At 52.8% G+C, this 12,111-nt stretch overlaps 1 protein-coding gene across 1 annotated transcript; it reads left to right on the top strand.

Annotated features, from left to right (window-relative positions):
- The first annotated feature begins 1,362 nt into the window (after positions 1–1,362).
- Egr4 (early growth response 4) lies at positions 1,363–4,070 on the top strand. Its single transcript, XM_006991554.4, has 2 exons — positions 1,363–1,876; positions 2,213–4,070. Exons 1-2 carry the CDS (start codon positions 1,471–1,473, stop codon positions 3,520–3,522), a joined length of 1,716 nt encoding a protein of 571 aa, XP_006991616.3. The 5' UTR covers positions 1,363–1,470; the 3' UTR covers positions 3,523–4,070.
- Positions 4,071–12,111: the final 8,041 nt, after the last annotated feature.

The raw sequence follows: 12,111 nt of genomic DNA, 5'->3' as shown, positions 1-12,111 counted from the left end.
CAGCTGTCTGTCAAAATCTGAATATCCTGTAGCTTAGACATACATTTATAAGAACTAATCCTGGGCATGTTCACATTTATATAGTTAAGGACAATGATGCCAACAACATTGGTTGGGGAAAAAAAGTTAGAAGTTACTCGTGTGTTCATGGATAGGTACCAGCCAGTGGCTAATTCATGGTCTTCCGGTGCAATGGAGAACTAACTGTTCAGCCTTAGATAACGCCAAACTAGGTCTTTGTCTTGAGACATGATGAAATCTCTCAGCTAGTTTAAGTGGGAAAAAAATTACAAAACAGTTTGAATGTTTGCATAGGTGAAAACATTTTGCCAAAAACTACTCGAGAAACTTCTTACGTGGCTACCTCAAGAGATCAAAATGAAGGCGAGACAAGAGAAACCTTTAATTTTCAGTTAAGAATGTACTCTTGGGGGCTGGAAAGATGGCTCAGTGAATAAGAGCCCTGGATGCTCTTCCAGAGGACCTGGCTTCAGTTCCCAGCACCCACAGGGTGACTCACACGCATCTCTAACTCTAGTTCCAGGGGGATCCAATGCTCTCTCCTGGCTTCTGTGGGTACCAGGCATGCATGTAGTATATAGACATACATGCGGGCAAAATGAATACACATAAAATAAAAAATTTTTTAAAAATGTACTATTAGCCTAGTATGGCTACACACACTAATCTCAGGACTCAGAAGGCTCAGAGGCAGAGGCAGGTGGATCTCTCTAGGTTCAAGGCCACCCTAGTCCACAGAGTTCTAGGTCATCCAGAGCTGCATAGTGAAGCTTTGTCTCAAAAAAAGAACGGAATACTCTTGTATGCTAATTGATACCATCCACCACCATTTTCGAATTTTTCATTATGGCAATTTTTATATAAATAAGCATAAACTTAGATGTTTAAACAGGAATGAACACACACACACACACACACACACACACACACACACACACACACACAAAGTCAATCTCTCAGAATCTGCCTGTCCCAGGACCCCAATGCAGTCCTGTCTGGCTTTTTCTGTGGGCGCTGGGGTTTCAAACTCAGGTCTTCGTGCTTGCAACTCACGTGCTCTTATCCATTTCTGGGTTACAGAGTATGTCCGGGACTTCACGTTACCTGACTCAATTTCTCTGCTTAGCAAACTCACAGGTGAAGAAATTGGCATTAGGTGGGAAGCAAACGCTGCAAATTGGAAAGGGTGGATCCGAACCCGCGATTTTCCGGACGGAAGGGCAACGCGCATTCCGGGTTCTCACACGTCGCCCAGCCCCTGCGGGGCGCACCCGTGGCCCAGCGCGCACGAGGCTCCACGCTCAGGGGACTCGCGCGCACGTAGCGGCGCGGCCCCGGCGGCGGCAGCGACGTCACAAGCCGAGCTTTCCTTTTCGGGAGTCCCCGGCATACATCCTGTGTCCATGTTTGGTCATTTACGTCACGGCGCCAGGGCCGGGGCCTCCCGAAATGGCAGTGGCCCGGGGAGTCGGAAGCCCGGAGCCAGCGCCGCCTCGGCTATATAAGTGGGGGGACGGCGGGCTGGGGGAGCCCGGCTGCGCTTTGGAGCCGCCAGGAGCTGCCGCCCGAGGCCGGTGCCGGCGAGCCAGGGCGTCGCGGCCCCCCGACCCGCATCCTCGACCCGAGCGTCGGGAGCTTGGAGCTAGAGCTCCAGGCTTCCCCGCCAGCCGCGCGCGCCCCAGCCCTGCGAGGCCCCGGGCGCCCCGCCGCCGCCGCCGCGCCATGCTCCACCTGAGCGACTTCTCCGGCCCCGACGCGCCCCTCGCCAAACCCACCGAAGGCTGCGCCCACGCCAGCCCCGAGCTGCCCCGGCTGCCCGCCAGGGACGCTCCCTCGGCCGCCGCCTATCCTGGAGGTAAGGAGAGGGACTAGGGGCGCGCAGACGGCGAGCGCGGCGAGGGGTGGTGGAAGAGGCGCGCGTGGTGGAGATGGGTGGGGGGATGTCCCAAAGCGCGCGGTACTATTCCCACCCACCCCCAACAAGGCCGCGGGCTCCTGGGTGGGAGCCCGTGCGTGTTCCGGTCCCGGGGCGTCCGTAGGGAGGAACCCCCGCGCTGCAGACTCGGAAGTGCACGAGGCGCTCTGCCTGTGGCTTGCGCACGGGGGCTCGGGTGGGATGGGTCGCGGCTGCAGGATGGGGGCACGCCCTTTGAGGTGTGCGGGGCTGATGCGCGGTCCCCTCCCTCGGCAGGCGACTTCTTGAGCTGGGCTCTGAGCGGCTGCGGCGCCGGGGGCGACCTAGCTGACTCCTGCTTCCTGGAAGGCCCCGCACCCACGCCCCCTCCGGGCCTCAGCTACAGCGGCAGCTTCTTCATCCAGGCGGTACCCGAACACCCGCACGACCCGGAGGCCCTCTTCAACCTCATGTCGGGCATCTTGGGCCTGGCACCCTTCCCCAGCCCCGAGGCGGCAGCGTCTCGGTCCCCGCTGGATGCCCCTTTCCCCGCCGGCCTCGATGCCTTGTTGCCGGACCTTTACTCCCCGGATCTGAGCTCAGCCGCCTTCCCGGAGGCGTTTTGGGAGGCTGCGCCTTCGGCGGGAGCCCCCTCGCAGTGCCTGTTCGAGCCCCAGCTCTCCCCGCCCGACGTCAAGCCGGGGCTGCGGGCGCCTCCCGCTTCGCCAGCGCTGGACGCTGCCTCGGCCTTCAAAGGGCCCTACGCCCCCTGGGAGCTGCTGTCTGCGGGGGCCCCGGGGAACTGTGGGTCACATGCAAGCTTCCAGGCCACCCCCGAGGTGCGTTTCCCCACGGTAGGGACCAAGGTTGAGGACCTGCTGTCCATCAGCTGCCCCGCCGAGCTGCCGGGCCCGGCCACCAGACTCTACCCGGCAGGGGCCTACGACGCCTTCTCGTTGGCCCCGGGTGACTTAGGGGAGGGGACCGAGGGCCTCCCGGAGTTGCTGACCCCTCCGGGCGGGGAGGGAGGGAGCAGTGGCGAAGGCGCGGAGTTCCTGGCCACCTCTCAGCCTCAGTTGTCCCCGCTGGGCCTGCGCAGCGCCGCCACGGCGGCGGCGGACTTCCCCAAACCCTTGGTGGCCGACCTCGCGGGAGGCAGCGGAGTGGCCCCGCCGCCGGTGTCGCCCGCCGCCGCCTTTCCCGCGGCCAAGGCCCGTCGCAAGGGGCGCCGGGGCGGCAAGTGCAGCGCGCGCTGCTTCTGCCCGCGGCCGCACGTCAAGGCCTTCGCCTGCCCGGTGGAGAGTTGCGTGCGGAGCTTCGCGCGCTCCGACGAGCTCAATCGCCACCTGCGCATCCACACCGGGCACAAGCCCTTCCAGTGCCGCATCTGCCTGCGCAACTTCAGCCGCAGCGACCACCTCACCACGCACGTGCGCACCCACACGGGCGAGAAGCCCTTCGCCTGCGACGTGTGTGGCCGCCGCTTCGCGCGCAGCGACGAGAAGAAACGGCACAGCAAGGTGCATCTGAAGCAGAAGGCGCGGGCCGAGGAGAGGCTCAAGGGCCTGGGCTTCTACTCGCTGGGCCTCTCCTTCGCCGCCCTCTGAGCTGGAGCTGGCCCTGTAGGTTGGGGGCGCCGCCGCTCGGCGCACGCGGCAAGGTCTGGCCGGTCCCTCCTCCCCGCTACCCTTCCTGCCTCTTCCACGCACGTCCGGGGCCACCCGCAGTCCAGCTCCAGTTCCCACGAAGCGCCCGCCGCAGACGCCCTTTCAGCACGGGTTCCGTGGACAGCGCCTGCTTTCGCAGCCGCCTTCCTCCTAGCCAGCTGTGGGGACAGTCCTCTTGGGCCACCCACAGAGCAGGCACTTCCTTTGGGACTAAAGAGAGGTTTTTGTTTTGTTTTGTTTGTAACTGGCGTTTGCCCCACGCCCTCCTCGTTATCCCTCCCCGGAGACAAAGCTGGGGATGTGCCGAGCCGAGCCGGTCTCTTGAGAACTTTGTATAGCAATGTCCAGCAAGCCTTTGGATGTGGTGTTTTTTGCTTTGGGGTGATTTTTCTTTCGGTTGTCGTTCATTTTTGTAAAGCAGACGCTACTCTCAAGCACTTGACAAAACTGTTTATTTTTGCAATTAAAATTATTGTGCTAAAAGCTTACTGGATCTGCCTTGTAAACTCCTAACCCTTCCTAACTTCTCTTCCAGGACAGTATATGCCAGGAGACAGGAAATAACCCACATTGGTGAGATGCAGGCCCCTGACACATTGCACCTACAGGACACTGATATACCTCAGGCATTTTATAAATATATATAGAATGAAGTGATGTATTTATTCACAGCTGACTTAGGGGTTAGCTGTGTTTCTGGAACCAAATGTGGAAGGTGTAGGTAGTAAACATGGTTGGTCTGATGTCCTGATCCTCAGTTTCTAGTACCATTTCAAAACAGGAAGCAGTCGGTGTAAGTTGGTTGCAGGCAAGTATCCAAGTAGAAACAGCAAGGGTCAGGTACCTAACGCCAGCCTTGATTGCTTGCTTTCCAGCCCCTGAGAGGGAAGCATTTGGAAAAGGCTTTCAAACAGATAAAGAGAAAGCTGTGGCACTAGAGGGCGCCTGGGCATCAGAGGTTGCCGAATGACAGTGGGATTTATGAAACTCAGCATTTGCTATCACAGATGTATCTGTTCAAGAATCATAGGCTGTGAAGACCAGAAGGGTCTCCAGGTCACAGCCCTTTCCAAAACTTTACTTCCAGGTCAACCCTTCATGTTTTGGGGATGCAGGCAGGAGGCTGGTGAAAAAAGCATGATCCTGTAATAGGGAAGATGGGTCACCCGCTTTATTCTCTGATCTTCCTCCTCAAAGCTTTTCCCATGTTGGGCAGTATAAACAGCCTACTGTGTACCATGTTGCACCTCTTGAATGACTGCTCTAAGCTAAGGCAAGGAGAGGGCCTATATCTGATGACTTTGTTCTTTTCTGCTCTAAGCTAAGTGTGTGTGTGTGTGTCTGTGTGTGTGTAGGTCAACTTTATCATTCTTCAGGAGCCACCTACTTACTGCTTTTGGTTTGGTTGTCTGTCTGTGTGTATGTATACGTATGCATGTGTGTTTGCAAGTGCACACCTGTGCAAAGGCCAGAAGAGAATGCCAAATGTCCTCTATCACACTGCACCATGGTTTTTAGCTTTGTTACTTTGGGGTGCATAAATGTGTTGCCTGATGTGCCCCATATTCTGACATCTGATGTCAGAAGACAGTTTCAGACCCCCTGGAACTGGAGTTCTGGATGGTTATGAGCCACCATGTGGGTTGTGGGAACTAAACCTCTATCCTCTGTAAGAGTAACACGTGTTCTTGTCCACTGGGTCATCTTTTCAGCCCCTTCTAACTGTGCTTTGTTTGTTTGTTTGTTTTGTTTTGTTTTGTTTTTGAGATGCTCTCTCGCCTGACCTGAAGCTCACAGTTTTGGCTAGGCTTGCCAGCCAGTAAATTTCCCAGATGCACCTGTCTCCACCCCTTAACCCTGGGTTACAAGCATCAATGAGTGGCCATGCTTGGCTCTTACACATGTACTGGTTATTAAAAATCAGACCCCCAGCTCGGTAGTGGTGGCACACACCTTTAATTCCAGCACTTAGGAGGCAGAGGCAGGTGGATCTCTGAGTTTGAGGCCTCAAATCAATCAGAAAACCCAAATTTAGATCCCCAAACGCATCAAGGGCTCTCAGTTCATTTTCATTTTGAGTTGTTTTTTTTTAATTGTTCAGGATTTCTTTATGATTTTAAATTTTATTTTTTTATTATTTACTTTGGGTTTTTAAAAATAATTTAATGTGCATTGGTGCTTTGCTTGCACATATGTTGTTGTGAGGGTGTCAGATGCCCTGGAACTGGAACAGAACTGTAAAGAACGTTGTAAGCTGCCATGTGGGGTGCTGGGAATTGAATCTGGGTCCTCTGCAAGTGCACTGAATGCTCTTAACCACTGAGCAATCCTTCCAACCTCTTTATTTATTATCTGTTTGTTTGTTTGTGACAAGGTTTCTCTATGTAACCATGGCTGTCCTGGAGCTCAACGTGTAGAACAGGCTGGTTTCGAACTTCCAGAGATCCTCCTGCCTTTGACTCTAGAATCCTGGGATTAAAGGTATGCACTGCTGGGCGGTGGTGGTGCATGCCTTTAATCCCAGCACTCAGGAGGCAGAGGCAGGCAGATCTTTGTGAGTTCGAGGCCAGCCTGCTCTACAGAGTGAGATCCAGGAAAGGCTCCAAAGCTACATAGAGAAACCCTGTCTCGAAAAAATAAAAATAAAAAATATATAGGTATGCACCACCCCACATCTTTAATTGTTTTTATTTTATGTGTGTGGTTGTTTTGCCTGTAAATATTCCCATGCACCACATACATGCAGCTCCCATAGAGGCCAGAATAGGGAACCAGATCCCCTGGAACTGGAGCTAGAGGTGGTTGTAAGTTGCCTCATGTGGGTGCTAGGAACCGAACTCTGGTCCTCTGCAAAAACAGTACACACTTCACCACTGAGCCCTCTCTCCAGTTTCTGGTTTGGATTTTTCTTGTCATTAGTTTTTTGGGTTTTGTTTGTTTATTGAGAGACACTGGCTGGGTCTGGCCTTGAACTTATGGTGGGTAGGACTGGGTTCCAGGGACAAGCCACCACACTTGGCAAAAACATGTCTTTTCATCAGTGTTTTTTTTTTTTTTTAAACTGGGGGTCGGGGAGAGAAACAGATAAACAAATCCTCTCATCTACTCCTCAAAATGAGGACATTTCCTCAGACTCAGTTCTTTTTCTTTTTCCCCTGACTTGGAATTGAACGTGGGTCCTCATGCTTGCTGGCCAAGTGCTCTAGCACGGGTCCGCAGCAGACCCGGTTCTTAGCTCTTGTCTTTCCTGCTTCCGGTGTTTGGAGAGCACATTCATTTCCACCCCTACAAAATTCCTCCTAAGTCAGCCAGGTGAGTGGTCACTTGTGGCCTCCATTTGAGTGTCCCACCATCATTTCAGATATAATCTATGTAGAATCAACTCATCTTTCCATAGTCCCAGTGCTTGTCAATAATGACAATCCTTTGTTGGATTCTCTACACCCATCTGAGTAGTTACAGTTCCCTGCCAGTCACTTTTGCTGTCCCCCATCCATGTGTCCAGACTGTTGCTCACACCTGGTGGACCTTATCAGCATTCTTTTTTTTTTAAAAGTATTTCTTTACTTTATTTTACGTGCACACGTGTGTGCCTGAGTATATGTCTGTGCACCATGTGCATGCAGCAGCCTGAGGAGGTCAAAAGAGCATTGGATTGCCTGGAACTGGAGTTATAGGCAGTTGGTAGCCACCATGTGGGTGCTGGGGATCAAATCCAGATCCTCTGCCAGAGCAGCCAGTGTCTCTCTGGAATCCTGTTCTCATTCTTCTACAGTCTTGTTCGCTGTCCTTGTGATCAGTAGTTTTATGAGTTAATGGCTTTTAGCTCGTGAGCTCACCTGGCATTGGGGATTGACCTGGGCAACAGCACTCTGTGGCAGAGGTTGACGGTATGCTTCCCTAACCCGGTACTCTAAGAGCATGAGCCCCAGTAGGAATCAGTCTTTCTGTTCTTGTTCTTTTGAGATAGGGCCTCATGTGGCCCAGGCTCTCCTCAAGCTCGCTGTGTGGTCTCTGTGTCTCCGGAGCTGGCTTTGCAGACATGCCACACCACACCCAGCTGAATCTTTTGACAATTTCTTTACTTGGAGTTCCTGTTCCAAGCAGATATAAGTAGTTACAATTTTTCAGAGGCAGCTCTCCTCCTTCTCCAAAGGATCTACAGGCAGTACACGCCCTCCCCGGGCCTTCCGGGGGTAAACTCAACACCTCATGCTTTTGTGCTGACATTTTTCTCTTTCTCAATTTCTCACCCTTTTTAAAAGTTTGCATCTATCTACATAGCTGTCTATCTGCATGAATCTAACCCAAGGCCTCCTCCTGCATGGTGGGCAAGCACTCTACCCAATGAGCTACATCCTCAGGCCTGGAAATAAGAATTGATGAGGTATGATCTGGAAGAACTGGACAAAACAGCCTAGAACATTTGCTCTGCCCTTTCCTTTCATCCTGGCCAACAACCCCTGTTCCCTGCTTGAAAGAAGACCAGTATAAACCAGTTTGAACTACCTAACTGTGCCCCTTGTTTCTCTGATTCATGATATCTCCTTCCATTCCATTACACGGAGCTCATGCTAGAAACTCCTTAGAACATCACTCATGGCATGATAGTGTCAGATTGACCAAAATACATACACCTGGGCCAAGGAGATGGCCAAGACTGGTGGCCTGAGTTTATTGCCCCCAACACACTTAAAAAGCCAGACACAGTGGGACAAACCTGTCATCCCAGCACCCCCCCCCCCATAAAATAGGAGTTGGAGACAAGAAAACCATAGGAGAATTGCCTGCAAGTTCATGGGCAGCTAGCATGGAGTCTGCAGGACACCAGCGGTAGGGCAAGAGAGACCCTGCCTTGACAGAATGGAAGGAGAGAAATTCCTCCTCTAACCGCCACACACAAGCCATGACACACATGAGCCCACAATCGCATGTTTAAAGTCACATACGCATGGGGCATGGTGACACATGCTCTTAATCTTAGCACTCTGAAGGCAGAGGCAAAGTGGATCTCTGTCCGTTTGAGCCAGCCTCTTCTGCACGGTGAGTCTCAGGACAGCCAGGGCTAGGACAGCCCCACAGAGAGACCTTGTCTCAAAACCAAAACAAAATCGCACACATAAAGGTTAGAGATGGCTCAGTAGTTAAAAGCACTTATTGCTACCAGAATGGACCTGAGTTCAGTTTCCAGAACCCATATGGCAGCTGATAACCACCTGTGACTCCAGCTCCAGAGCTCATGCTCTCTTCTGGCCACTGAGGGCACCTACACACATATGCGCACACAAACATACATGTAACCAAAGATAAGTCTTTTAAAAAACAACCACATACACTGTGAGGGTAAACCCTTTCACAACTGAATTCACCTTCCTCTATCATCTCTCTGTCCTTTTTTGTTTGTTGGTTTGTTTTTTGTTGTTGTTGTTGTTTTTTTTTCTGAGACAGGGTTTCTCTATGTAGTTTTGGTGCCTGTCCTGGATCTTGCTCTGTAGACCAGGCTGGCCTCGAACTCACAGAGATCCGCCTGGCTCTGCCTCCGGAGTGCTGAGAATTAAAGGCATGTGCCACCACTGCCCGCCCCCTCCATCACCTCTTTATCCTCTTCCTTTCCAATCTAATACCCAACTGTTCCCACCTTTGAGCTCCCTCTGAGGTAGATGTTTGATCCACACAACCTCCAGCTCACCAAGTCGACCCAGTCCACTTAAAGACTGAATCACTGTTCTGACTAGTTCACAGAAGAGGAAGAGAGGAGGAAGGTAGCCAGAGAGCATGAAGCTGGGAAAGATGGGGAGATGAAAAGAGGCAGGATGGAGGCCCTGGCACAACATGGGGTCCTGGGAGTGGGGCTGTAATGTACCTCTCACCAGTTGGGACTGCCTGATTCGTAATTTATGATTCCCTGCCTTAGCCTTGGGAGCCCTAGATAGGTTTGTCACTGAGCACTCGTTCTTTTGGTTTCTCTGGCCCACATGGAGTGAGATTCACATTTTTAGAACAGTGGTTCCCATAACAACCAAGCAGGAACTGTTGTCTGTGAAATATAGCATGGTCACACATGCGCACATGCATATATGTGTGCACATGTTGGAATTCATGTGTGTACTTACGTGCATAAGGACAGCACACCCACCTTCACATACACACATGTACATCCACATGCATACATAACCATACACATGTGCATCTCTATATACTTGCACAGCCACTGGTGTATACCTCCGTATCCATACAAATCCATGTGTACACATACACAAAACACATACAAGCACACTCCTTGCTGTAAATTATTTTTGTATAGTCATCACAAGGGCAATATCATAACAAAGGTGGAGCCAGGATGGTATAGAGATACTTTGGGCTCGCTACGAAAACAGGTGAAAGAATCCAGTCTGCATTTGGAGAGAGCAGGTTCGGGAACTTCACTGGAGCAGAGAGATGGCATGAGGGTGCATGGTTTGACCAGAGGATGAGCTGAGTATTTTGCATTCCAGTTCTGGTCCTGCCATTCATTGACCTCTGAACTTTAGCCTCTCCTGCAGAAGTGGGTGCATTTTATCACTTCTGTGACAAAAACCCTGGCGTGAGCAACTTGGCAGGAAGGACTTATCCTGCCTCCCCGTTTGATAGGACACCGTCCAGCATGTCCAGGAAAGCACGGCAGTGGGAGTATTTGGCAGCTGCTCACATTGTGGCCCCAGTGAGAAGGAGACAGCAGTGAATGCTGGTGTTTAACTCACTTCCTCCTTTTTATTCAGTTTGGGGCCTCAGGGCATGGGACCGTGCTGCGCACAGGGAGGGTCTTCTCAATTAAACTTCTCTCTAAACCCCCTTTCAGACAGACCCATAGGTAGTTACAAACCCAGTCAAGTTGACAGAGGGTGAACCATCACAGTGGGGATAAAAATAGTTTCTGGGGTTGGAGAGATGGCTCAGAGGTTAAGAGCACTGGCTGCTCTTCCAGAGGACCAGGGTTCAATTCCCAGCAACCACATGGCAGCTCACAACTGTTTGTAACTCCAGTTCCAGGGGACCTGATACCTGCGTACAGACAGACACGCAGACAAACACCAATGTACATAAATACAAAGAACAGCTTCTGCTTGGTCACTCTATTGGAAAGTGAATGATGTGTATGAAGATGATCAGCATGATCATGTTGCCTGGTTCATGATTGACAGGAACTTATTTAAGTCTTAGAAGAAGTGATTTCCCTTATCACTCTAAGACTTCCTGCAGGTGGAAAGACATCAGAGCTTCGGGAAGAAAAGGAGAGGGCGCTTCATCTGCTTGGCCACTGTACAATTCTTGTTAGATTTATCCTTCCCCCTAAATCACCTGACAGGTCTACAGACCCCTCCCTGGTACTCCACGCACCTGGGGCCTCTGCCCTCTCAGGAGTGGGATGGGATCAGTGGTAGTCATCCAAAGCCTCCAATTTACTGGAGAGTCCCAAAGCTATGTCTGCGTTTTGCTCTGCTACAGGCCCTGATGCAGCCCAGCTGGGACACCACTGAGTGTTAGAAGAACCATTTCCCTTTTCCTCATCCAAAGCTCAGTTTAGTCCTGGCCTTGCCCAAAGGGGGGTGGGGGTTGTTGTTTTGTTTTTTCCTTTTCCAGCTCAACTTCAGCCCTGAGGACTTCCTCTAACACAGGACAGTTTACAGCATGGAGTGTGCCTACCCCAGCAGCTAGGTAGGCTTGAAGCCAAGGGTGAGGGGCCTTCTGGATGTTTCAGGGTTGAGCATCCTGGAAGCGGTGGGTTTGTCTGGAGCAAAGCAGTGCATAGTCCCTGCTTCTTTCCGTTTGTAGGTCCACAAGAGGATGGAGGTAACACAAGACAGTGTGGCCCAGCTGCAGCCAAATCTTCCCAAAGACCACACCTCCGGCCTGAGGTCACAGAGTGCACAACCCGCACTTGGGCACACGGCCAGTACTTGGGCTCAGAGCCCAAGAGGCCGCTGAAGAACTGTGGTGTGTGTCATAGCGCCCGTGCCAGCCTTTTTTTTTTTTCCCCGGTCCTCAGAACCACCCATCCAAGATGGGCTCCCCACTGGGTGCAGGCCAAGCCTGTGGGGGTGGGTTAGGGTGGATAGGCCCTGATTAAAGGTGGGCAGCAAAGGCCACAGCTGGAAGCTCCGAGGCACAGGAATGCTTGAGTGGTGGTCCTTGGAGGGAAAGCTGCACCCCCGCCCCCGCCCCGGCGGCACCCATCCCCCACCCGAGCCACCAGCTTCTGCGGAAAACGTGGGGTCCCGGCGCAGCCGCTCCTGGCTGCATCTGCCGCTCCCCGCTTGCTGGAGAGCCCGCCCCGGAGGAGGGGCCGGCTCCGCCCCACCTCCCTGCCGCCTCCCTCCCTGTCTCCTGGCTGCGCCCCGGCCGAGCGCCCCCTCCTCTCTTCCCCTCCTCCCTGCGTACCCCGCCCGTGATCGCATCGCGAACCCCTCCCGCCGCGCGGGGCTGGGGGACTCGGCCGCCCCCGCCCCAACTGGGAGGCGGCGGCGGCCAGCCTAGGCTGCAGTGGGG

Source organism: Peromyscus maniculatus, chromosome 3, assembly GCF_049852395.1.
Source record: "Peromyscus maniculatus bairdii isolate BWxNUB_F1_BW_parent chromosome 3, HU_Pman_BW_mat_3.1, whole genome shotgun sequence".
In the NCBI taxonomy this organism is placed as follows: domain Eukaryota; kingdom Metazoa; phylum Chordata; class Mammalia; order Rodentia; family Cricetidae; genus Peromyscus; species Peromyscus maniculatus.
Note: the sequence above shows the minus strand (reverse complement) of the source record. Positions and strands in the feature narration are given on the sequence as shown.

Coding starts and splice junctions, on each gene's coding strand:
- Egr4 (XM_006991554.4), top strand. CDS start 1,471: ATGGCAGTGGCCCGGGGAGTCGGAAGCCCGGAGCCAGCGCCGCCTCGG. Junction 1,877..2,212: donor GGCCGCCGCCTATCCTGGAG/GTAAGGAGAGGG, acceptor CTCCCTCGGCAG/GCGACTTCTTGAGCTGGGCT.